The 27,821-nt window shown below is 42.5% G+C and overlaps 1 protein-coding gene across 1 annotated transcript in view; it reads right to left on the bottom strand.

Annotated features, from left to right (window-relative positions):
- Positions 1-27,821, bottom strand: part of IL1RAPL1 (interleukin 1 receptor accessory protein like 1) — a 742,385-nt gene that overhangs the window by 27,206 nt on the left and 687,358 nt on the right. The window contains exon 8 of the mRNA XM_054974391.1: positions 23,473-23,616. Within this exon, the coding sequence (XP_054830366.1) occupies positions 23,473-23,616 (144 nt within the window). The remainder of the gene's footprint in view (positions 1-23,472; positions 23,617-27,821) is intronic.

Here is a 27,821-nt window from a genome sequence, read left to right as displayed (position 1 = left end):
TGTTCGCTGTCCCTCGCCGTCTTAGCGGTGTTCTGGCCGCCGGGTCACGGTGTCACAGAGACATCTCTGTCTTTTGGTACTGCACCCGCCACAGCTGCTGGCGAACCGTCAGGTACTTCAATGCAAACACCACAGCAATACAGCCCGGAAAACCCACAACAACCATCTGTTCACATTCATCACGTGTCTGCGCAACCATGCCCTCATGCCCCCGTGGCTCCGTCAATTTTTATTTTTGGCTTTCCAGTTTTGGTTGGTCATGGCTTGTACATGGGGTAGCCTGAAACCTGGGTGTGAAAAAACATTTGGTTCCCAAAATCCTGGGGTGCAATGCCCCTGGTGCTTCCGGCTGGTCTCCCATCACGGTTGCGTTTACTTTTGCAGTACTGGGCCTGGGAGATTTGGGGAGGCATGCTCGGCTCTCAGCGGTGCACGTTGACCTGATCGATGTCTTCGATCTCCGCGGTCTCAGAAGCTGTGACCAACCAGCTTTCGGCCTCCGCGTGGCGCCACGTGATTGGCTATTAAGTTGGTTTGCCCGCGCGCAACGCCCAAGGCTTCCCTCGTCGACCGCACGTGCCTGTGGCATCGCTGCAAAGCATGGCGGAGTGGGTGCCGAGCAACTGGCGGGAGGAGTGGGCAGAGCAGGCAGCCACGGCCATGGAGGAAAAGGGGCTGACGGAGCACGAGCGGGACGCGGCAGAGGATACCATGGTGCCGTTCCGCCTGGAGTCGCTCTTCCCTGACCGTGTCGATCTTGCACACATGGTCCACAAGAACATGACCGCGGTGGTGGATGAGATCGAGGTCAACATGGTAAAAAAGGAGTTCCTGGGCGAACGACCGCGAAGTAAGTGCGCTCGCCCCACCCCCCTCGGGATGCCGCCTTGCGGCCCCCGGCAGTTGTGCCTCACTGGCTGTTTGCTGGAACGCGCATATGGGGGGGGGAGCGGCTCTCTCGGCCGGTTCCCGCAAAAGCTTCCTCGGCGAATGCTCGTTGCACCGTGATACCGGGGCGCATTAGGCCGTGCATGGGTGTGTGTGTGGGGGGGGGGGTTGCAAGCACACCCTCCCCGCCGAACCCACCACGCGGGTTGGTTTGGAGGACAGGGTTGAAGAGAAAGAGCATGACATGAGCTTGTTTGGGTCACCTCAGGGAAGACACAAGGGTATAAATTGATGACAATTAACCTGCCAGCCAATCCTTGGGCATGCCATTTATTTTCCCACAGGGCAAGGTCAGGATTCAGGGTGGCGGTGAGCCACGCAGTACTTCACTTTCAAAGCTCCGTGCCGCCATGAGGCTTCATGGCCCCTTCGCGGTCTGCGGAGACTCCTTGCATGGGAAGTCCACGAAGTGTGGACTGTTAAGGACACCCCCATCTTCGCAGAGCGGAGCTTTCCGACGGTGGGAATTGATCTTTGTCAACGGACATCTGATTCAAGAAATTATCTAACTCTTTAAACTGCTTTTCTTTCAGCCTCTGACACAGAGCGACGGAACGAGGCTGTGGGGTTGGCCCACGAGAGGATCCAGGCACGCCGGGATCAGTTCTGGAGTAAGTGGCTGCTAGTCATTTCACCACGGGCATCCCGGCTGGTGGGAGCTTGATTGGGGAATGGGGGCAAGGGGGGCAACTTCTGCCATGGGCGGGCGTGTGCTGGGCGGTAGGTGGTGGGGTCAAGGGCTTTCGGGAGGTGAGCGGGGAGCCTTGCCTGATGGCACACCTGCCCGTACAGTCCTCTCTCGCCACGCCACCCCCCCCTTAGGGGTGGATCTATGGGCACTGCAAGGCCACAGGGTGAGCTAGAAAGGGTGGCTCGATGGGGAGTGTGGTCGGTGCGTGGGTTTCGAGAATGCTCAGTGACATGGTTCATCTGGGGAAAGAATGCTTATTGCTGTCCAATGGCTTTCCCTCCAGCAAGCCCTGCCACGGGGAGGGAAGAGGAGGAGGAGGAGGAGGAGATCGACCTGATGGATGGTGAGATGTCTCTTTCTGCCTTTCACGAGGCGAGCCAGCGAGGAAGACCGCACGCACCCGAGCCACGTCCAGAAGTCCCTGGGACATCGAGCCCGCGTCCCCCCTCGCCGAAACGAGTCAGGGCATTCTCGCGTGTTCCAAGCTTTGCACAGATTCTGGGCTGTGGAAGAGGGGGAACGTCTGGCTCCACGGACAGTTGAGCGGGTTGCGGTGTGACAGAGGAGTGTGCGTGTGCGTTTGTCTATTCTTTTCCATCTCCCTAATGTGTCTTTCCCGACTTTTTTCCCCTGGTGTCCCCGTCTGCTGTTGTGTTCCCTGTCTGAGGTCAGGTTACGGATAGGCCCCTTAATAAATCTTTGTTAAAACTCGACCGGCTCCGTGTCCACTAATCAACCTGACTGTGATATGTCTCCGCCGCTTCTATCTAAATTTGGTTAGGGAGGGGCACCAGAATGGTCAGAGTCCATTGGGGGGGGAACCTTATGTGTCTCCACCGCTGCTATCCATATTGGTTGCGGGGGGGGCGCCAGAATGGATGGAGACCAGTGGGGGCGGGGGCCCGCCCAGACCATGCCCACACAAGGCAGCGGCAAAATCGGGGTCCAGGGTTCGACTGGCGCGGTGAAAGAAGAATTCCATTATGCATGAGCGCAAGGTTGTATATAAAAAGAAGTTAAGCAGAGAGGGCGGAAACTCCAGGCTGCATTCATATGATTTTAGTTGAAAACAGGGCCAGAAGTCTGGCCTTGTTCTTAACCAACACTGGGACACAATGCAAGCATGTTTGTTCTGTTTTGCTCGGAGGCCTACCTGAGCATAGTGGCGCCGGGACCTGCCGGATCACACCACTGCCTGGCCCTGTTCTATTTTTAAATTTAGATGCTGGGGCAGCCTGGGAAGAGGCTCTTATCTGGGAGATGGGACACACTGCTTACATGTGTGCTCTTTTTTGCTCTGAGGCCTACCTGTGCCCAGTGGCGCTGGGCCCTGCCCGATCACACCACTGCCTGGGGCTGTTTCATTTCTAACTGTAGGTGCTTGGGCAGCCTGGCTCTTGTCTGGGCAATGGGACACACAGCTTGCATGTCTGCTCTGTTTTGCACCAAGGCCCATCTGTGCACAGTGGCCAGGGGCCCTTCCGTGACACAATGATGCCTGGACCTTGTTTTCGTTGCCAGTTGTGGCCAGGGCAGCACGGTCAGAGCTTGGATCCGGGAGAGGGGACAAACTTATCGCATGTTCGCTCTGTTTTGCTCTGAGGCCTACCTCTGCACAGCGGTGCAGGGCCCTGCAGGATCACACCGTTGCCTGGGCCTGTTCTATCTTTAAATATAGGTGTTGGGGCAGCCTGGGAAGAGCTCTTATTTTGGAGATGGGACACACTGCTTACATGTTTGCTCTTTTTTGCTCTTAGGCCTACCTGAGCACAGTGGCGCTGGGCCCTGCCTGATCACACTGCTGCCTGGGGCTGTTCTATCTTTAAATATAGGTGTTGGGGCAGCCTGGGAAGAGGCTCTTATCTGTGAGATGGGACACACTGCTTACATGTTTGCTGAGAGTGCACAGAGTCAGGGTTGACACAGAGTACAGTCAGACTATTCCAAATGACTGCTTCTTCGGAGTGTGTACTAGGTTCTCGAAAAAAAGGGGTTCAAAAAACGGCACCTAAATTACGGGCCGCACACATATGCTCGAAGTTGAGAACAGGGCTGGAAATCTAGCATTGCCTTCAACACGCGTCACAGAGCAGCAGACTGATAAAAAATGGCTCTTTGTAATGGTTGTGTTCAGGCTTATCATTGGACACTGTCTTTCCCCCACCCAGGTGAAGACTGCAGCCTGAACACAGCTGCTGAGACAGAACTGATTGTAGGTTGAGGAAGTAACATTTGAAGGTTCCTAATAAGTACCGATTGTGATTGTGAATGAGGTACCAGCTTAAAAGTGGTTAAAGACATGGGGGGATGGGGGGGCGGGGGAAAGGCAAGACATGGTGCGGACGATTACAGCGCCACCCCGCCCGTCGCGCTGGACTCTGCCTCTAGCATGGGACTGGAGAAGAGTGGGGCAGGGGGGCGGCAGCGAGGCCAGAAAAGGGCCACCTGGCATGAGAGCTTGGGGGGGGTGAAGGACAGGTGTGCGTTAGAAGAAGAGGGGAAAGCAGCCGGTCGTCCTGTGCACCTGCTCCCCCCCGCCGAGAATTTCTTCTGCGGTGGTCGGGGATGCCGGCTGGAGTTGCTCCTCAGGCGCCAGCAGGCGCGAGCGGGGAGGGGCTCCGGAGTCCCCGGGGAGGATCCAATATGCAGATTTGCTAAGCCCTTGCGGCGCCTACTCGAATCCGCTTATGCGCGCGTTGGCAATTTTTGCTCAGGGGCGCAGCGACAAAAATGATTTTGGACGCTATTTTCTCCCCATAAGCAGCCGTTCCTCTGGCCGCCATGTTCTCCCGATTCCACACCCGCCTTGCCGATTCAAGACACCATGACCTAACCGCCTGCCTGCAGAGGGGCAGCCTGTGGCCGAGAAAATCAGGCTTGAATGGGCGGCTGTGGCAGCAGCCCTCAGAGCCAAGCTCAACCGCTGCGCTATGTGGTGGGTTGGTGAGAGCCCTGCTTCCACGTGGAAAAGGGTTTCTCAGCTTGTGAGGAGCGTTTTGGGGGGGGTTCGCTGTCATCGGCTCCCCCATGAACTCAGCTCCTGCTGAGACAAACCTACAAACAGGGCCCCCTCGGGTGCCCAACACCACAGTAACTAAAGGAAGAGCGCAGACACTGTTCGATGCAGCACACGGGATTGGCCCCGGTGGGGAAGTTCTGGGGGTGGAGTGGGGCCAGGCCTCGATTGCTTATCGAGGCCTGGCCTGACGGTAAGCGCCCCGGGAAGGCCACATTCCACTGCTCCCGGCAACGCATGTCCGATTCGTATGTTCATGGGTTCCACGCCAAGCAGGGATAGCAGGGAATGGGGAGGGGCCCCGGTTTGCTGGAATGACGCGGGAATAACTATTGTTCGGTTGAGGAAAAGTTCACGCCCATGACAGCCTCTAACTCAGGGTGTCTGGTGGTCGTCAAGGTCACGGGTGGACACCGGATCTCCGCGGCGCTCCCCTGGGCTTGGTCAAGGGCGACTTGTTTTGCCCACATTTTTGTCCGGAGAGACCCCTCAACAATGCAATGGGTTGGCGTTCGGCGTCCCTGGGCGGAGGACGATATTTGCATTAGTGTGTGCGCGCTCTCACGTGCCGCCGCAGCTGCCTGAAGGCGCTCGTGCGTTTCCTCCGACCCGAGGGCCTTCAGCAGGAGTCTTTTCGCATGCAAATTTTCCCGGCGGAGCGGGCAGATGCAAACGTTTGGCCCTGACCTGGGGAAATGCAGGCACGCGATGCACATTCTTTCCCTGTTGGCTGCTCCCCACTGTTTTGAGAGGGGGGATGGATGAGTAGATTGGGGGGTCCACTTGACGCCCACCATGACTGTGGCGGTAGGCTCGCAAGCAAGGGCAGGGGCAGTGATGCCACGACATGTCCATGGGCGCCTCCGAAATCCCACATAGCCCTGCTGCTAGACAGTTGGCAGCAGGGTGGGAGAGAGACCCTATTCCACGTGGGAACGGGACTCTCACCATTGCACTCCTTTATGGTTGAATTTCGTGAGGCAATGCCCGGGCCGGATTAGATCAAAGATCCAATAGCCTAGCCTTCGAACTTGGCTCTGACAGGGGGGGGCGCTCACGACCCCCCTCACCTCTTGGTGAAGGACATTTGCGGTTCACAAACCGTTCGGATAACCCAAGGCCTGAGGCGGCGATCCGTTGGAATGCATGTCTGCATGTAAGGGTCCAGAATATGCACACACAGCACATGGCTGGCAGCCCAGTTATAGAGCAAAACGTATCCTGAGGCAAAACTGACTTCTTGCTTTCAAAAACAACAACTTAATGACTGGTCCAGAAGTAGGACAATAAATTGAAAGGCTTCGTATAGCTATCTGGGATGGACTATAGGTAGAAATATTGCTTGATGACCTAGTAAGTACTGGGCAGGAAGGCTAGCAGATGTGCTAAATAGCTTGATTAGGATAGATGAAAGGAGCATGGAAGGGCATTAATAAGATAATCAGGAGCTCCTTGGGAGACCTCTTTTTTTTTAACTTAAGTGGTTCTCCAGGGTGTGCAGGGGCAGTCAGTCAATTAGTCCACCTATGACTCACATTTTGGTAATTTTCCAGCTCCTGCTAGTCTGGCATCCATTCTGCCTTTCTAGGCATTATAGGAAGAAGCTTAATATGTTTTATCCATAAATTGCCCTTTTCAGCATAAGGAGTCTGACTGCTAACAATTTTGCATCAATTGCTGTAAGAGTGCCATTAAACAAATAAGCAAACAAAATTCAAATTTTTGCCAAAGAAAATAGATGGGATAAAGTTGATGGGATAAAAATGGTCTTGTAAAAAAAAGCAAAAATAAATGAAGGACATGCAATACCCCTGGTCAGAACAAACAAAGCATTAATCTATGCCAAATGGAGACCATCCTATTTATTTTATAATATTGCTAAAGTTTACACTGACACATAGCAAAAGTGCATTGCTATTTACACAGAAGTGAATCCAATGCTATAGCCATTAAAGGAAGAAAGTTTGTAGCATTAGAGTTTTCCAAGCAATTTCCATGAATACAAGACACAAATATTGCCAAATGTCATCTGCAAATGAATGGATATCTTAGTCATTACTGTAAATGCAACAGAGAAAGACCAAAGTTCAGGGGCAGAATAGACCAGCACCAGCACAAGGCAGAATGGACCAATTTTATGTGCTCATTTGTACAGTTTAAATGATAGCTTGAATCATTGTGTTATCAATAGCATGATATGCCTTTTAAAGGAATTTGTTAGGTTACTACACACTCCTGAGTTTGATCCTTCTTCACTGGTGCCAAAAGGCATCTGTATTATCCTTTTTTTGGCCCCACATAATGTTATCAACTGTGACTAGCCCAAGCCAGCTGGGTGACCTTGGGCTAGTCACAGCTCTCTGGAGCTCTCTCAGCCCCACTCACCTCACAGGGTGCTTTGCTGTGGGGATAATAATAACATACTTGTAAACTGCTCTGAGTGAGCATTAAATTGTACTGAAGGGCAGTATATAAATGAAATATTATTTGTCAGGATCTCATTGGCAGAGTTCTTCACTTGAACAATGTGGTGTCTTTCTTATACATCATGTTTAGGATTTGCTATGTTAAACTGTATAACCATCTAGTTTATCCCTTTCCATGTTTTGAGTACTGAACAACAGTTACGCCAGGTTACTGTGTTAGTTGTTAGCCTCTCCTTCCCTCCAGGCATTGCCGGGCGGCTCCTTCCATGGGAGAGAAGGCAAGTTTATCTTATGTCTGCAGCTCCGACATTGAGGTTCCCGCTTCCTCGTCTCCGCGCTCTCAGCGCTGGGAACTCTGAGGGGGGAGGATGGGAACCCAAGCGTTGAAATGTAATTGCTTTCATCAGGTACCTCATTCTTAGCAAAGTCTGTGATCAGCCAGGACTGTCTAAAGTTCTGGAATGTGGACCCAGACCCTGTATGCTGTCTTCCTAAATAAACCTTTTGAAATCAAGAGACTCTGTCGTCTTGCAGAAGGGAGGAGGGCAGAAGCAGGCCGACTGGAATGCAACAGTATGACATTATTATTATTATTATATAGAAAAAATGTTCTGTCACTTTAATAGATGTTTAATAGACTATTGTTTACTAGGTAATGTTATTCACCTTCCTGCCATGAAATGCTTCAACAGACCACACAGACCATTTTCACACAGTGACAGTATAATCTTAAGAAGAAGATTCTAGTCTACGATCATTGATTTCAATGGGCTTAGGATGAAGTAAGGATTGTACTGTATCTGTGTAAAAGGGACAGGACATTTTTCATCTAGGTCTGTTGGAAATCCTAGCCCCCTAGTAATACTGCTATTGTGTATCACTAAATTTCATGCACACATAGTTTTGATTCAAACATGATAATTTCTGACATGGGTTCTCCAAAATTCATAGCAAAGCTATTACTGTTAAAATTAATAGTAATAATAATTGGTGGATCAATAAAGGATCATGGTCACATTCAAAAACAGGAAAAAAGTGAAAGTGGACATATTTAAGCATAGTCACAACTTTCCCTGGGATTGGATCCAGGTGGTGATACAGTGCTATGGGTTCCTAAGGATTGAGAACCTTGTAGTATGATTTTCTGAGTTCACTTAAGAAAGTGCTGATTCAAAGACTCCAGCCTTAATACCAGAACTTCCAAACAGAAAAGTGCCTATGAAATCTCAAACATTTAGCTCCATGGACTTAGAAGGTGTAACTGCTTAGGATGGCAGTGTAATTCATTTCTATCTTATTGTTAAAATTATGTACAAATCATCTCAGATAACTGATATGTCAAAAGAAACAATGGTTTGGAAGTTCTCTGTGCAGCTTTGTATATCCCCACTGAAATTCTGATGAATGGCAGGGGAAACAACAGAATAGTAGAGCTGCAGTGAAAAGAGGGAATTGGCAAATTTTTTCCCTTTTGCCAAAGCAGCAATGGCTAGCCTTCAGAGACTGAGTATTTATGTAGGCTAAAGAATAAAGTGAATGTTGCTGTAAAGAAGTCAATATTACTGACTTGCATTACAGCTCACAAAATTCAATCTTTCCATTGGATGGTGAACAGAAGCCTACAGTATATGCAACTAACTAAATAATTCCATATTCTAAATATTGAAAGAGTAGTCTTTAAATTTTTCTATATGAAATACAAGAACCATGTTGATGTTTTGTATTTAAACACTATTGTTGACGTTGGTGTTTACAATTGGTGCTTCTCAAACTATATGATGTGGTGGACTGGCAATTTTCCAATGTGCTAATGTAACCCCTGTGAGGTTAATTGGTTTAGCCCAGTGGGGTGGAGTCAGAAGCTAGAGGCAGGCTGCTGAGGAGGAGGCTGTTTGCTGGGGAGCTTAATAAATTATAAGCTCTTATCACCTTGAATAAGGGCTATAATTCCCAACAAGAAGGCAAAAGCCTGGGGTACAGCTGCTTCAAATGGATGAGAGAGGACTCATCACTTCTTGGATGTTGAACTGTTTGACTTTTCAAGGACATTGTTGATTTGGAGTTTTTTTTTGTATGGTTGCACTTAAGAGTTAATTTTTGTTAAAGTTGTATTTTATTAATTGTTAAAAAGTTTAAAAGAAAAAAAAGTTATTTCTTAAAATTTTGTGAAAGTTGCTTTCTAAGCCCCATAGAACTCATAAAAAGAGAAGTTACAAAAGTGGCGCCCAACTAGCGTGGGGCTTGGAAGTAAACTTGCAAACAAACAAATTGCTGAAATGGATGTGTGCAAAAAGCTGGGGTTTGACGTGCATAGGACTATTCTGTTAAGTGATATAGATTTCACTGATGTAAATGCAGAGATAAAAAATGCTGTAGAACTGTTTGGTGCAATTGCTAAAATGCAAAGGCTAAAGGGGCAAGACAATGAAATGTTACTGTGTGAATTCCAGACTCCCAGTGCTGTTTGGAGAATAGGGAGGGAATGCTGGAAGCACAAATTGCATGGAAAGTGGGAGGTAATTCCTGCAGATGTAGAAGTTACAGCATTGCTTAGCAAAGAAGCAAATGATGTGGTACAGGAAAGTAAAGGAATGCTAAGTGGAAGTTATAGGGAGGAAAGAGCTCTAATTGCAACCTCTACTCCTGCTGTAAACCTCTGCCCTGATTTGCAACAGCAATTGTTAATCAGGCTGTTGCAGGCTGAAAGTGAAACCAAGAGTGCACCAGCAGACCTAAGAGTGCAACTAAAGAATTTTTCAGGAGTTACACCCAAACCTATTGGAAAGATAGATTATTCTTTTGGAGAGTATATACAAGAGAGTTATTAGAAGATGAAAACATTCCTGCAAATATAAAAAGGAGAAAAATTATAGAGAGTTTGCTTCCACCAGCCTTGCATGTAGCTTTAGGAGCAGGAAAGAAAGCTACTGCAGAATAATGTTTTGCAATACTAGAAACTGCATATGGCAGTATTGTCCCTGTATCTGAACTGAAAGCAAAGTTTTATGAAACTTACCAGCATACCAAAGAAGCCCCTTCAGAGTATTTAAATCATTTACATGCTCTGGCTATGCAAATTTTAGCAGAAAGGGGAATAACAGAGAAGGAGTTTAACTTGTATGTACAACAGCAGTTCTTCAGAGGGTGCTGGCATAAAGCACTGTTAACTGCTCTTAGAATAAAAGGAATAGGAGCTGGTAATAAGCCAAAGGGTGCCCGGTATGGAGAGCTCCTTTATGCTGTGAGATCTTTGCAGAGTGAAATTTTTGATAAAGAGGAAAGAAAACTTAAACAGGAGATACATGAAAGGGAAAGATTTTTAAGTAAACGCAAAGGGCCTATTGAAAAAATGCCAGAGAAAGCTCCAAAGAGCTATGATGACAGAGAAATAAATTGGAAAGCCAAATACTTTGAATCTGAAAGAGAGATGGCTAAGCTGAAGTTAACTGTTCAGCAAGCACAGGAACTTAAGTCTTCAATCCCACCTTTTCCTCAAAGATATAGGGAAGAACAATCATTAGCACCTAGGAGGAATAACCAAGCATTATGGTGCTTTAATTGTGGATTGAAAGGACATTTTAAACGTGATTGTGTCAATCAGCCAAATCCAACATTAGTACATAAAATTTTGATGAGAACCGTAGAGACCCAAGAGCAAACTGGTTCACAGGAAACAACTGAGAGTAAAAGTTAGTCAGTGGGCATCCAGAAAGAAGATTTCAGCTCTGGGTGAAAAAGAAATATTGCAAGATTTGGTAGGACCTGCATGTAATGGTTATGTGTATTTGGATGGTCTAAAATGCACATGTTTAATAGACACTGGTTCACAAGTGACCTGTGTATGTGAAACCTTTTATAAAACTCAATTATCTCATCGAAAGTTGCAACCTGTTGAGAATATACTAGAACTAGAAGGAGCTGGAGGACAGACTGTGCCTTATTTGGGATATGTAGTCTTGGAATTGCAGATCCCGCATGATGTGAAAGGGATGGAGGATAAATTGGAGATTTTAGCACTTGTGTGTCCTGATCAGCACATGAATCAAGAAGTCTCAGCTATTGTTGGAACAAATGTATTTAAGTGCATCACGGATGCCAACACTAATCAAGATGGATCTAGTTCTTTGAATAGGATGGGTTGGCCACGTCACTGGAAGGAAGCTTGCAGATATCACCTAGAGAGTCAGAGAAAAAAAAAGGAAGCTGAAGATGGGAATGAAATACGAATGCAGCGGGGAAGACCTGTCAGTATTTCAGCTGGAGGATCTTGCACAGTAACAGGTATGTTGCAGATGTCAGGACAGAGAGTGGGGACTGCAGTTCTTTTTGAAGATCCAGAAGTTATTGCTGGGCCAGGAGAATTGGCTGTCTTCCCACAAATAGTGAAACTCACTGTAACTAACATGAGAATAGGGCTGCGCATTAAGAACTTGACACAAAGGGATATTGTGTTGAATCCTCACACTGTAGTTGCAAAGGCTTGTGAGATAGAATGGGCGAAAGCCTTGTCCATGCCTGTTTTGCCCACTGCAAATACAAAAGAAAATCAATTACCAATTTTAAATTTTGAGTGCATCAGAACAAAAGAGGATTTCTCAGCTAATATCAAGAGAAACACCAGGAGTTTTTGCAGCACATGATTTAGACCTTGGCAGAATCTTGGATGTGACTCACAGGATTGGTCTAACCAGCGATGTGCCCTTCAGAGAAAGAACTAGGCGAGTTTCACCTGCAGATTTTGAGGATTTACGGCAACATTTGTGGGAGCTAGCTGCTTTAGGTGTAATTGAAGAAACTAGTAGCCCATATGCATCTCCCATAGTACTTGTGAGAAAAAAGACTGGTGCTGTTAGGATGGTGGTGAATTACAGGAAGCTAAATAATTTGACAAAGAAAGATGCCTATCCTTTACCTAGAATAGAAGAGACTTTTGCGCTACTTGCAGGTTCTAAATGGTTTTCTGTTCTGGATCCGAAGAGTGGTTATTATCAAGTGCCAGTGGAACCTGCAGATCGCCAGAAGACAGCTTTTACCACTCCATTTGGAAACTGGCAATTTAAAATGATGCCCCAAGGATTGACAAATGCCCCAGCAACTTTTCAGCGAATTATGGAACATGTGATGCATGGTTTAAATTTAACAGAAACAGTTGCCTTCCTGGACAATTTAATCATAGTCTCAGCTACTAAAGAAGAGCATGAGGAACGTCTTCTCAAAGTACTGAAAAGACTTCAGAAATATGGATTAAAGTTGGTTCCTTCTAAATGCAAGTTATTCCAACTCTCTGTGAAATACCTTGGCCATATAATATCAGCATCAGGTATAGAGCCAGATAAAGAAAAAACAGATGCCATTACCACCTGGCCAGGGCCTACCACCATTAGAGAGCATCGGAGGTTTCTTGGGTTTGCTGGATATTATAGGAGGTTTGTACAAGGATATTCAGTTATAGCGAAGCCATTAAACTCACTTCTAGTAGGTAGTCTGAAAGGGAGTAAGAATAGTGGGAATCAGTCTCTGAAACACAAATGGGAGACTTGTTGTCAAGAGGCTTTTGAGACACTGAAGCTGAAGCTGACCACAGCACCAGTACTGGGTTTTGCTGACTGGAAACTACCATATATATTACACACTGATGCCAGTACTGCTGGCTTAGGAGCAGTCTTGTACCAGATTCAGAATGACAGTCTCCGTGTCATTGCTTATGCAAGCAGAAGCTTGAGTCGCAGCGAATGTAATTATCCAGTGCACAAATTGGAATTCCTGGCATTGAAATGGGCAGTCTGTGACAAATTTCATGATTTCCTCTACGGAACAGAATTTAAAGTGATGACAGATAACAATCCACTAACGTATGTATTAACTTCAGCTAAACTAGATGCTGCAGGGCAGAGGTGGGTGTCAGCATTATCCTTGTACAATTTTGAAATTGTTTATAGATCTGGAAAAGCTAATGTGGATGCTGATTTCCTCTCTAGGATGCAGGATTATGCCCCTACAGAAGATGAAGAAGGGGCCAGGCAAATGGAAAGAATTGCTAAAATGATTTCAAAAAGTCAACAGGACCCAAAATCTTGGAATTCATGGAATGTTGATACTTGCAAGGCAGTCATTCAAGTGCATACAGCAATTCCAGAGTCTTCTGGGGACAGCAGCCTTATTGAATTGTTACCTTCCTCAGATAATAGTGTTCCAACAGAATTTGAAAATCAAGGGTGTCAAATTGAACTTTTTCAAGATACTTGTCCTCCTGATTGGAAAAAGATGCAGAGAAAAGATAAGTATATAGCCAGAATAATAAAGTATTTGGAACAAAACCATAGACCCACCTCAGATGAAGAAAAGAAGGAACAATACGAAACTAGACTGTATCTGAGAGAGTGGCCTAGACTTTTCTTGCAGGGTGAAGTTCTTTATAGGAAGGTACAGCGTAAAGGAGTTGATATGGAGCAACTACTGATACCATATACCCATTGAAAAAAGGCCTTAGAAGGCATTCATGATGAAATGGGTCACTTTGGAGTAGAAAGAACATTGGATTTGGCCCAAGATAGATTCTTCTGGCCCAGGATGACACAGGCAATAGAATAGAAATGCCGCAACTGTGAACACTGCATAAAGAGAAAGGCTAGAGTGGAAAGGGCTGCTGAATTAATCAATATAAAAGCTTATGCTCCTTTAGAATTAATCTGTATAGACTTTTTGACTCTTGAACCAGATACAACAGGCCTTAAAAATATTCTAGTAGTTACTGATCACTTCACCAAATATGCACAAGCATATCCCACTAGAGATCAGACCGCAAGAACTGTTGCTACAACACTTTGGGAAAATTTTATAAGTCATTATGGATTTCTCAGGAGATTCCACAGTGACCAAGGCCCAAGTTTTGAATCAGAAAGTAACTGGAGAAAGTATATAAAACCTTTGGTTCATGCTTATAACTGTACTAAGAATGATACTTCAGGAGAATCCCCCTACTTCCTAATGTTTGGAAGGCAACCATTACTACCTATTGATCTATGTTTTGGAATAAACCCCAAGGGACAAACAAAGGTAACACATCAGGAATATGTCAAAGACTTAAAACGTAGACTACGTTATGCATATGATTTGGCTACCCATGAGTCAGAAAAGCATCAGCAAGCCAACAAAAGAAAGATGGGATGCTAAAGTGGTGAGGTCTACTATTGAACCAGGAGACAGAGTGTTAGTGCGTAACTTAAGTCCCCGTGGAACACAAAAATTGGCTGATAGATGGGAACCTGATATACACATAGTTGTAAATCAAATCTTCCTGTTTACCAGGTCCAATCTGAAGATGGTAAGGGTCCCATTCGAACTCTACACTGAGATATGCTGAGGCCGTGTGGATTTATTTCCCCTTCTGAAGAAGTGTCTGATGTGCAGATTCAAGAAGATCCTATCAGCAGCAGGACTAGGCAGAAAACAGCTGATGTGGCAGTCCCAACAGAGGATGAGGAAGAAAACTCAGGAGAACCTATCCCTCTTTCAGATCTCAACCCTTTAGCAGGGGAGTTCACTCCAAGTTCATTGCAGAAGGAAGTTACTCTACTACTGAGACAGTGATTGAAGGAACAACAGAAATTGTGCCCCAGGAGTCTCTTACAGCAAGCGCAGCCCGCACTGAAGAAACGTTTGCAGACCTGGAGCAATTCATTGCATTACCTCCTAGGCCTCAAAGAGTTAGAACCAAACCTGCTAAGTTAAATGACTATGTCCTGAATTTTTCAGCAGTCTCAAGAAACCTAAATCTTAAACCAGTAATGATATACTGCATGCTAATATTCTGTTAACTTTATACGCTTTAATTTTGAAGAAAAAGAAAAGAAATGCTGCTGAGACGAGAGCAAGTTAGCAGGGGAGAATGTAACCCCTGTGAGGTTAATTGGTTTAGCCCAGTGGGGTGGAGTCAGAAGCTAGAGGCAGGCTGCTGAGGAGGAGGCTGTTTGCTGGGGAGCTTAATAAATTATAAGCTCTTATCGCCTTGAATAAGGGCTATAATTCCCAACAAGAAGACAGAAGCCTGGGGTACAGCTGCTTCAAATGGATGAGAGAGGACTCATCACTTCTTGGATGTTGAACTGTTTGACTTTTCAAGGACATTGTTGATTTGGAGGGTTTTTTTGTATGGTTGCACTTAAGAGTTAATTTTTGTTAAAGTTGTATTTTATTAATTGTTAAAAAGTTTAAAAGAAAAAAAAATATTTCTAAAAATTTTGTGAAAGTTGCTTTCTAAGCCCCATAGAACCCATAAAAAGAGGTTACACTAAACTATATGATGCGGTGGACTGGCAATTTTTTTCGATTGTGCCAGGGACTAGTACAACATTTGTGCCATACTATTATCATATTTGCATAGGCATGTAACACATCAGGTCAGAAAAACTAACATTCTTCACTGTATTAATTAGAAGGGCAATGGGTATACCAAGTGTAGCAAACTCACAGAGATGTTCCCATTTAAATACATTGAAGACTGACTGAACAGCTGTGTATCTGTACAGATAATATGAAATGACAGATTTGTACAAGCATGATGCCACAACAAAATGTTACGAATTGTGTAGGCAATTGCCTCCATAGTTATCCCAGCCAACCTTCCCTGTTACTGTCCCCCCACTTGCCTTTTTATACCCTTTCCCCCTTCCTCCCAAACACCCATTGTCCTCTTCCTCTGAAATACCTCTTCCTTGTTCCTTACCTTTTCCAAGAGTAGTCCCTTCATGGCTTGCACTGCCCAGGCCACACCATAGTATGGGGTGGCTCCGGGGTTGGTTGCCTCACCTCACCATAGCACTGGGTGGCCTGGGGCAGGTTGCCTTACCATGGCAGTGCCTGGGCCTGGGGTGGCTTGGCTCACTGAGCTGCAGTGCTGGGTGGCCCCAATGCAACTCACTTCGTAGCACTAGATGGAAAGAAAAAGGTGCATTTTCTGTGCATTCGCAGAAAATGCTTACGTTTTGGGGAGGGATTAATGTGATACATATGTAAATATCCAAGTATTGTAGTGCTATGGCACAATTATCAATTATTATGTGTAGCTGAAAACATTTTATTAAATATTGTCAACTTTATTGACCTGTTGAATTGTGGTGCACTTTTAAAATTATGCTGTTGTTTCTTTTTTTCCTGAACTTGTTGCAGATTGGCAGCTGAGGGTTCATGGATTGACACCACTGTTCAGACCACCACTTTGAACAGCAGTGGTTTACATCACACACAAGGTTAAATTAATAATAGATTAAAACTGCAGTAATATTTTGATGTCAATTGCTTTATATACAAATTGTTTTGCTAACCTTATGTTCCAATAGTAATCTGTAGTTAATATTTTGTTTTGTATGTAACCAATTATAGATAAATTTGCTTCTGTTTTAATTGATAACTATGAGACCTCCACCTGCTGCAACTAATACCTTTTTACTCAGGTTAAATCTAACATACAAGTTCTCCTTCTCAAAGCTACATGGTAGGTAATGTTAGTTATAAATCAAAGAAACATGGGATTACTCAAATTCATTATATGCAATTGCAAAAACATTTCCTAAATTAGTTTCAGAATTTATCAACATGGCTTCAGCTTTCCCAGACAGACACTAGTGAGTTTAAAGTGATATAAAGTGCAAGATAAAAGAAGACAAAAAATTATATCCAAAATTTACTTCATAATAAAATAGAAGAAAAGCATTTGAGAAACAAAATTAATGTCTGAAAAAAAATTCTTAAGGAAAGAAAGCTTAAAATATGTTTCAGACAGTTGTTGAAAAATAGTAAAATCTTTATCTATACTCCATTCATCGTAGTCACAACAAAAATTGCCAGTATAAATTGTAATCCAGCACCAGAATATGATGGAAACCCCAGTACTCCTTCAGAGAAATTTTTCTTTCAGCTGCTGGAAGTTTGTCCAGTAATAACCTTCGTAAAATGAATGACTTTCAATCCCAGCTTGTTGAAAATAAACAGGCAACACAGGATATGATTGAACAAAAGTAAGCAGTAGATTTGAAGGCACAGTCTGGCACACAAAGATTAGATGCAATAGACTCACAGCAAAGAGTTTCCTGAAACTCTGTAAGTATGCTTGAGATGGAAAGATCAGCATAAGATTTAAGTATTAGCATAAGTATTAAGATTGCAGAATATACCAGAAAAACGAAGAGAGTATTTGAAGAGGGTGATGGCAGAGCTTCTGGTGGAAGGGATGAAAGAGGAAGCCCAAGGAATTATGAAAGAAATGAACCTGATATATAGAGTCAATTCAGAATATGCAAAGAAGAATAATTTGCCAAGGGAAGTTCATATTAAATTTACAAGACACTCAATTAGGGACCACATTCTAAAAATAACATGTGAAAACCCACTTAAGATGCAGGGAAGAGAGATTAGAATTTTGAAAGATATCCCGTGGAAGATAAGACAAAGAAGGAGAGAATATGCATCCTTATCTCAAAGTCTCAACCAGAATTCAATTTCTTTTAGATGGTTAACTCCAGAAGGTGTCCTTTTTACCTTTGAAAGCCAGAGATACAAGATTGATTCAGTATTTAAAGAGGAAGACTTTATGGAAAGACATGGATCAAAACTGAATGAATGGGCCTACAAGAAAAAGAAATCCAAAACAGATTGCAAACTAGAAAAAGAACCAGAAATCTCTACTCAGGACTAGACATGGGCAAGAACTAGAAAAAAATTGGACCATGGGGTTCGTGGTTCATGGGATTTCCACGAACCACAAACTGGCACAGAACTGGCCCAGTAACAAACCAGTTCGTGGGGTTTAAATGCCCCTTTCCAGCAGGGCTGCCATTTGAGGGGCGGGAGGGCACGTTTTTGTATCCTCTGCTGTCACGCGGGCCAGCAGGGCAGTGGAGGAGACCTCCACCACCCCAGCATCAGATGGAAGGTAAGTGGGGGGGCTGGGGCTTGGGAGGGGGTGAGGGGCTGGGGGACTGGGGGCTGGGGCTTGGACTGTTTAAAGGGCTCTGCTGCTTGCAAGTGGCAGGTCCCTTTAAACTATCAGCTAGAAGTCGGTGAGGGGGGATCCTCTCTGCCGCCTACCCCCTGCTGCCTCCCCTGGGAAAATGGCCATTTAAACTGGCTCTTTAATATGAACCAAATGAACCAGTAGTCCAGTTCGTGGAAGTTCATGGAAACAAGCTTCCACGAACCCTAGGTCGCGAACCCCGAACCAGGCTGGTTCATGGGTTTTTTGGGTTTGTATTTAGGTTCGTGCCCATCTCTACTCCACACTACACAGCATTGGAAGAAGAGCTGGAAAGTGAACTGACGAGAGCTTCAACAAGTGGACCTAAAACACAGAGAATGCTGAGAAAGAATAACGATGGTAGGAAGAAGGGACATCCTTAATGGAGGGAAAGACTATAATTTTTTTCAACCAATATTAATGGTCTAAATTTGGCAGAGAAGAGGAGGAGAACTTTTAAACAATTAAAAACTTTAAATGCAGATATCATTTGTCTACAAGAAACACACATAAGAAGGAAAAATCAGCATTACTTGTTACATAAAAAATTAGGTCATATGTTTGCATCAATGGACTTGGTTAAGAAAAGAGGCATAGTAGTTTATATAAAGCCAGAATTGGAACCTTAGTTTGTTCAGCGGATGACAGTAGATACTTATTGGTAGAGATTTCTACAGGAGGAAAGAAATGATTTATGCACCAAATGATCAACAAGAAAAATTTTATAATTCATTAAATGGAGTTTTGGCATCCTTTGACTATGCAGATATTTGTTTGATTGGCGATTTTAATGCTGTTTTTGATCAAGACAGATAGAAAGTCCAGTAAAAAAGAGAAATAGGCCTCCTACCGAGATCCTTTCTAAAACTAGTGGAAGAATTTAAATTGATCGATGTTTGGAGATTGAGGAATCCTACGGGAAGGGACTATACATTTTATTCTGATAGCCACACGTCCTGGTCTAGAATTGATATGCGCTGGCTCTCTGCAACTTTAATACAGGAAGTTAAAGATTTTGATATACTGCCAAGAACATTTGCTGACCAGTATCCGATATTGCTTAAAATAAACGATGATACTAAGAAATTTAGATGGAGATTAAATGTACAATTGTTGAAAAACAGGTAATTTGTACAAGAGGCAAAGGAAGAAATGAAATATTATTTTCAACAAAACATAAATCCAGAAACACATATGTAAATTGTTTGGGATGCAAGTAAAGCCTTGTTTAGAGGACTAGCAATAAGATATGTGACCAAGCAGAAAAGGGGAAGAAAACAAAAATATCAAGAGATTATAGATTACCTGGAGAAAAATGAGAGAGGCTTAAAAAGAGATCCCTGAAATTTGCATTTAAAACCTAATATTAAGATATTACAAAATCAAGTTAATTTATTATTAGCTGAAAAAATTGCTAAAAATGTTAAATTCGCTAAACGGAATTACTTTGAATATGCAAATAAACTCGGACGATGGCTTGCTTATAAACTCAGGAAAGAAAGAGAAAAGAGAATGATACATGGACTATATGATGCTACAAAGATAGAGAGGACACAAATGGAAGATCTGAAGAAAATAGTGGAGTCTTTATAAACAATAATATGGGAAGGTAGAGATACCAATAGAGGATCAAAAGCACTTTTTACATAAGCAATACCTCCCTAAACTTTCAGAGGAGAATAAGAGAATTCTTAACAACCCTGTGACAGTGATGGAAGTAACGAAGGCTTTACACAAGCAAAATATTGGGAAAACTCTGGGACCAGATGGATTACCAGCAGAGTATTATAAATCGATGGAAGATGTTATTCTACTACCCTATAAGAATACAATTGCTACAGTGATTGAAGAAGGGACTGTACCAGAATCTTGGATAGATGCCACTATTTCGTTGATTCATAAAGAATGCATGGACTTAAAAAAATTAAGAATTATAGACTGATAGCTTTATTAAATTGCAATTATAAAATGTTTTTTTCAATACTAGCTACGAGGCTTAAAAAATACTGCAGGAAATAATACAGGAAATACTGCAGGAAATACTAAACTGGATTTCTCCCTAAAAGACAAATGAGAAATAATATTAGAACTACGCTTAATTTACTGGAATACTATGAAGTATACTCCAAAAAAGTGATGGCTATGATATTTTTGGATGCTGAAAAAGCTTTTGATAACGTCAGTTGGCAATTGTTTATAGTGCAAATGAAAGAAATGGATTTTGGAGTAAATTTCATAAGAGCAATAGAAGCTATATATAAAAACACAAAAGGCTAAAATCATTATTGACTGATACAATCTGGATAGGAAAAGGGACAAGACAAGGGTGTCCACTCTCACCTTTGATTTTCATATTGACATTGGAAGTATTGACAAGAGCTATTAGAAAGGACCCTATAATTAAGGGAGCAACAGTTAAAGGACATTTGCTGATGATTTAATGTTCATATTAAAAGATCCAATGGACTTCATAAAGCAATTAATGCACCATATTAAAGAGTATGGTGCAATGACAGGAATGAAAGGGAACGATCAAAAGACAAAAGTTATTACAAAAAACATGACTTCAATACAAGAAATGGAATTAATTAAATCGACAGGATTCCAATCAGAAAAGAAAGTAAAATATTTGGGAGTATATATATCTGCAAAAAGTAGTTCTTTGATGAAAGATAACTACGCGAAACTACAACAAGAGATCAAGAAAGATCTAGAGAGATGGCGACATCTTCAAATATAGTTTATGGTAAGGACTGCGGCCCTCAAAATAAATACTCTTCCACGCCTCATGTTTTTATTTCAAACTATTCCCATCTACATCAATTAATCCTTTTTGAAAGAGCTGAATAAGCTAATCTCAAAATTCATCTGGCAAGGGAAAAAAACGAGAATTAAATTGAAAGCACTTCAAGATTTTAAAGAAAATGCAGGCTTTTCACTCCCAGATTGGCAAACGTATTACAGAGCATGTTGTTTGGTGTGGATGAAAGAGTGGATTATGTTAGATAAGACTGTTGGCAATTGAAGACCATGATTTAAAGTTAGGTTGGCACGTATTTGTTTGGTACGGTAGAGCTACTGTCTATAAATTTTTTAAAAATCAAATAATAAAGAAATCTATTATTTCAGTATGGGAAAATGTACCATTAATATATACTAAAATGCCACAATGGGTCTCCCCCTTGGAAGCTTTTACTCAGCTGAACATAATCTCAACAGAGAAAATTTTTAGATATAAAGAATTATTGGATGATAAAGGGTCTTTAAAAACAAAAGAAGAATTGATGAACCAAGATATCAATCTAGATTGGTGGTCAAGAGTACAGATTGAGTCCAGATATCAAAAAGATAAAAAAATGGCAGGGAGGGGGTTATATGGAGCAAACTGAGTTTGAAAAGCTTCTGATGAAAAGCTGCTTAAAAATGTATATATTTTAATGCGAATAAAGAAGGAAAATGAGGTGGCAAAAGGTTTTAAGATTAAATGGGCACAAAAGTTGGGATATGAGATTGATTCAGAACGATGGAATAAAGTAGGGAAGGTTAATATGAAAATAACTAAACTGGTACATTTTAAAGAGAATATATAAAAAATGTTTTATAGATGGTATCTAACTCCAGATAGATTAGCTAAAATGTACAAAAATACTCCAAGTAAATGCTGGAAATGTGGAAAATGTACAGGAACTTTTTATCATATGTAGTGGATTTGTAAAGTTGTACGTAGATTTTGGATAATAATGACACATACAGTACTCCATACAAATTTACAGACACCAATACCTTTTAAGCCAGAATTGTTCCTATTGAACTGCATCCGAGACAAATTTAACAAAGATCTAAAACATTTTATAATATATAGACAGCAGCTAGAATTCTATTAGCATTTTTTTGGAAACAACAAATAATACCAACTCAAGAAGAACTAGTGGGAAAGTTTATGGAAACAGCGGAGATGGATAAATTGACAATGATATTAAAAGGGAAAATGGAAGAAGAGTCCGCCGGATCCTGCATACCATTCTACAACTGGATTTCAAATAAACACAAAGACTTGAATTTGCCAAGAATGTAAAAGGACTCAAATGTCTTATTAATAATAGTATATCTTATTACTAAGAATGTTTAATGATATATTGAGCATTGCTGTAAGCAGAATATTATGGATATATTTACTTTTCCTTTCTCCTTTTCCTAACTATACTCTTTTTCTGCTTTTGCTTTGCTTTGCTTTTCCCCCTTTCCCTTCCCTTTATTTGCTACTTATTTGAAAACTAATTAAAAAAATTGTTTTTTAAAAAAGAAGGGCCACAGCACCTTGCTGCTTGCAAAGCCCAGCTCCCTGCTTCCTGTCCTTGTAGGGAGCTGTGGTGGTGGTGGTGGTGGTGGAAGGTCCCACGAGCATCCCACAACTGGCTGGAGCGCTGCCACTTGGGCGGCCTCAGCAGTGACTCCAGCCAACACGCCTGGGCTGCTGCAGCTACTGCAGTGGTGGCGTGAGCTGCTGTTGCTCTGCTAAAGTCCTCAGTTCTCTGCTGGCCTCCTCCTGCTGTGCCTGGCCCTCCTGCTCCTTCAACAGGCTCCTCAGTGGCCCGGAGACTGATGATGAGTCTGCGAGGACCAGGTGTGGTGGTGGAGTTCCCCTATGTTCTCCACTGGCCAGGAAATTGGTAGTAGCCCCAAGTCGGGGTGAACCACTCCAGACAAATTAGTACAAGTCAGTAATTATATGATAACTTTTGTTCTACAAGATAGGTTTCTAGAGATGAATTTTTCATTTTATTATGTCCTTAGGGTTAATCATAACTTCCAAACTCTCCAAATCATTGTGTATGTGAATTCTTTGCTAGAGGAAATTAAATCAGGTTTACTACAGGTGGATTTCATTTGGGACTGAATATAAAAATGGGCATTGTACCTCATCGCCACATTCTGTGATTCTTTCTGTAATATTCATGGTTACTATAGTATAGTATAGTATAGTATAGTATAGTATAGTATAGTATAGTATAGTATAGTATAGTATAGTATAGTATAGTATAGTATAGTATAGTATAAACTTGACATGATTTTTCCCAAACTATTTATATTGTTATGTTTTTGAGTTTCATTTGGCATAAACTTAGTTAAACCACAGGTAGAGCAAATTTTTAAAAATAATTGTTAAACATGGTTGGGGTATTTATTTTTTATTTTTATAGGGTGTGTGTTCCCCCTATAGTAAAATAACATCCTGTCCAGAACCAAACAATACAATACAAGTCTGCTGCCTCAATTATTTTTTAAAAAATTATAATATCAAAAATTATCACCTAAGTAAAGAAAAGGAAATAATTTCTGTAAAAAGGTGGGGAATCTAAAAAGTAGCTTGCTTGCTTACCTCCATCTAATTCTTCAGCACCAAAATGATTCCGGTAGAACAGCATAATCTCAATCTTGTAGCATTTGTAGATGGTCACTAAACAAACAAGTAGCAGCAGAATAGCACCAAGTCCACCAGCAAGCTCAACGGTATACATTAGCTCTGCAAAGAATTATAAAACATAATCACAACTACATTGTGAACTAAAGGAAGTTATTTATATAAATGTCTAAAACAAACCCTTCAAATATAATATATTTGACTCAAATCAATATATCTGGCTTTCCTTTATGCAAGTAGGGCATGTGCTTCTCTGTTTGGTTTGCACAGATATATTATAGTGTCATAAACAATCACTAATGTTATCTTTTGTTCAAGTAAACATTGACAAAGCAGGCATATGGGACAAACAGAGCAATTCACCTGTGAGACTGCATTCCTCAATACATTTATGTCAATCATGCAGGGTAAAGCTAAAGACATCCTTTTTTTCCTTTCATGAATGTAAATATGTGAAGACAAATTATTCCACGTCTCCCAGAATCTCCTGGTTTGGCTGTGTGTTAATATCCTTGGCACCATTCCCTGTTGATATGCAATTCATCTTCCCATTCAGCTCTCCATAAACAGGCTTGCCTTTTTGTTTTAGATGTTGCAAATCATCCCAATTTGTCATTTCTGACATTTCAACTTGGAACGTGACCACTTTCTTGTGCTACCTTGTTCCACTGTTGATTACATGATGGACTGAGATCACTGTCAGTTTCCAAGGATAAAAATGGCTTAAACAAATGCAGTTGTATCTCTCATCAACAGTAATCTCCTTAGTCATTTTACTTATCAGATAATAACTATAAGCAGCCATCATCATCTTTGCCCATTGCCCTCATATTGGTCAAGAAATTGCACATAAAAGATATGAGTGATATACTACGAAATGTCATAAGGTTCTTGTATTTTTTATAGGATGTATTGAAATAAGAGGCAAAAATCATCTGTCATTTTCTTTCTCTCCTAAAAACAAGTTATAGGTTGTATTATTTCTAGCTTTTAAAAAATGGCTTTGGCTGGAATCAAGAACTGATATAAAAGAGGGCGTGACAGATCAAAATACAAATTGAAAGAGAATGCAAAAGTTTTTTTTTAATTGTGCTGTGAATGCAGTAATAACTGACTAGGTAAATTTTTAAAAGCCTGTCTTTACAATGGTGGCAAAAGTGCCATCAAGTCACAGCTATGGTTATGGTGACACTATGAACTTGTACCTAGTTCCATTACTACAAATTTTATGTGGGTTGAATGTTACAATTGTTGCTGGCTTTTTTTGCAAACATATTGGAAGATCATGGAGTTACACTGCCCTCATGCTTTACTGTACTCATACAAAAATTATTAGGGATCCCTTATATCTATGAAATAAGCTTAAGTCTCATTGGTTCAAGGAACTTATGCAACAAATAGAGTGCCTTTGTTTTAATTACAGACAGGGGTGGACATAGCCACAGGGCAATGGGGGCAGCTCCCCTGGGCTTTGGGGATCCCCCATGGAAAGCCCCAACCACACAGCTGCCACAGTACTGCTGTTGCTGGTCTTTGGAGTTGCAGTTGGCAGAGCAGCAACTTTAGAGCAGCAACCAAAGCAATAAACTATCCCCTGTACTTTTTAATATCTACATAAAACCATAGGGTGGGATCATCTGGAACTTTGGGCTGGGTGGTCACCAATACGTGGATAACAATTAGCTCTATCTTGTGTTTCCAGCTGATACTAGGCAGGCTGTAGAAACCATGAACTGGTGCTTGGAGGCAGTTTTGAAGTGGATGTGGGCCAGCAAACTGAAGCTTAATCCAAACAAGATGGAACTACTTTTGGTGAATGGAAGGTCTGACCCAGGATTTAAGGTGTCGGGCATTGTAGATGGGGTTGTACTCCCCCTGAAGGAACAGATCTGCAATTTATGGTGCTCTTGGACCCAGGCCCACTCCTGGATAAGCAGATGGCAGCTGTGGCCAGGAATGCCTTCTACCAGTTTTATCTGGTTAGCCAGCTGCAACCTTTCCTAAGCAGAAAAGACTGGGCCATTGTGGTAGACACCCTGGTTACATCTAGATTAGATTACTGCAATTCACTCTGCATGGAACTGCTCTTGAGAAGTGTTCAGACTCTTTAATTGGTGCAGAATGCTGCAGCCAGGATGTTGACTGGAGTGGGTCATAGGGACCATATCACTTCAGTCTTGGCCTATCTATACTGTTTCAGGGCATAATTCAAGGTGCTGGTGCTGACCTTTAAAGCCTTATATGGTTTGGGAATCAATGTATCTAAAGGAATGACTGTTCCCTTATGAATCTACCAGACCACTATGGTTATATTTGGATACCATACTTCAAGTAGCCCTGCCTTCTGATATTAGCTGGGTGACAACCCAGGAGTGGGCCTTCTCAGTTGCAACACCAAAACTCTTGAACGGTCTCTTCAAGGCAGACGTCTGATGGCTGCATAGCTGATTGCTTGCTGTGAAGCCACCTCACCATACAGACATTGACTAGGTGGCACAAATGGCTCTGAAAACCATTTGGCTTCCCAGCTCACTCTAGCCACACCTCCCAATGTAGAGGAGAAGGTAAGCAGGCTTCCATGGTGCTGGAGTGGCTGACTTGTGTGCCTACAATGAGTGCCCTGCTACCTGTTTACTGCTCCAGAGGCATGCCCTCCACCCAGCTGCCCACTTTCCATGCTGAGTGCGCCACCCTCCTTGCTTCCCAGGCTGGCAGCAAGCACCCCATTTGTCACACTGGTTGCAAGCACCTGCTTGTGGGGAGAGCTCACACCTACCTGCATGAGGGTTCAGACTGCCCCTTGCTTGGGGGAAAGTATTGCCCCAGTGGGGTAATGGCAGCAGTGTCTGGGGCCCTATTCTAGACTTTTGCCCAGGGCCCCGGAACCACTAGAACCACACAGAAGGCAGTGAGGTTCATTTGATACCTCAAGAATCCTGATCATCACTGGCTTCCCACTAACATTAGGGAATTTTATTTCTAAGATTGCATATGAATTTTCTTTACACTGTTCTGCTTTAACTATACAATATCATATATTCAATTAAATAAGGAGCTAGAGCGGAAAAACATGAACAATATTTTACTACCTAAGTATGTTTACACTTTTGTTACTGTGATGCACAGTGCCATTATAAAAATGTCAATGCTCTCTAAAAGAAAAGAAAATGTAATTAAAATATGGTTTTGTTTTTCGAACAAAACGTTCATTTTTCCACACCACTCGGTTCATGGGTATAATGGAAACATCTTCATAACCTACAATTTTAAGATCAAGACTGTCGGCCTATTGGAAATTTCTTATCCGTAAGCAAAAAAGTTTGTTTTCTTCAAATAAATAACCCCTACAACAGTTTCATTAGAATAGTAATAAAACAGTTTAGGAAATAAATGGAAATGAAAATCACATGGCACTGGCTCACCAGAGCCCTGTTTATCATTTTATGCCACATGTGATGCAGCTGTTCAGTGGTAACCAGAAGAAGAGGATTTAATATGCTGTGCTGCTAGGTGTAAAATATACCATTTGTGTGCCTGCTATAATGATGATACATTAAGGTATGGGTTAATACTAACATAGAAAAAGAAGCCTAGAAATATCAGATTGAACTCAAAGGATTTCATGGTTTTTTTTTCTCTTAAACAATTGTGCATGTTGTTGAATGGTTATGCTACTGTACCATTTCCTTTGGAATCACAGAATGTCTCTTGATTAATGTTTTTGGACCTTACAGGTTTGTTGGGACTACCTCTATTTTGTGAAATGCTGCCATATACCTGAGGCATCTATACTAATTTTAGCTAGACTTGGGCATGAAACGGAAAAAGCCTGAAATGAGAGTTTCATGTTTGTCATGATCCATGAATCACGAATCATAAAACTTCATGAAATTGACATGTTTGCTGAAACAATTCGTTAGTTTCGTGATTCGTCAGAACCCGGGGCATTTCAATGGCCCCCTTCATACCCAGAGATGCCAAACTCACAGGGAGACTTCAGCAGGGAGAGGCTCTAAACCAAAACCAAAGGAAGCAGCAAGAGTGTGAGCCCTCAAAAGAGCAGAAAAAGAACTGAGAAGAAACAAAGACAAGAAAATAAAAAAGGGGAAGCCTAAGCCCCAGAGCTAGGCTAATGCCTGAGACTAGGGTGAGGGAGGGTGGAGAAAAAAAGCACCCTCACCCAAAGACCTTCCCACAGCAAGACCAAGAGCTGGAAATAAGAGGCTTCTTTCAGTCTCCTTTTAAAGCAGCCACCGCCAAAAGCACTAATTCTTCCACACACTCTCCCACTCCAATCCCAGCAACAG

This window comes from Eublepharis macularius, chromosome 3, assembly GCF_028583425.1.
Source record: "Eublepharis macularius isolate TG4126 chromosome 3, MPM_Emac_v1.0, whole genome shotgun sequence".
Taxonomy (NCBI): domain Eukaryota; kingdom Metazoa; phylum Chordata; class Lepidosauria; order Squamata; family Eublepharidae; genus Eublepharis; species Eublepharis macularius.
Note: the sequence above shows the minus strand (reverse complement) of the source record. Positions and strands in the feature narration are given on the sequence as shown.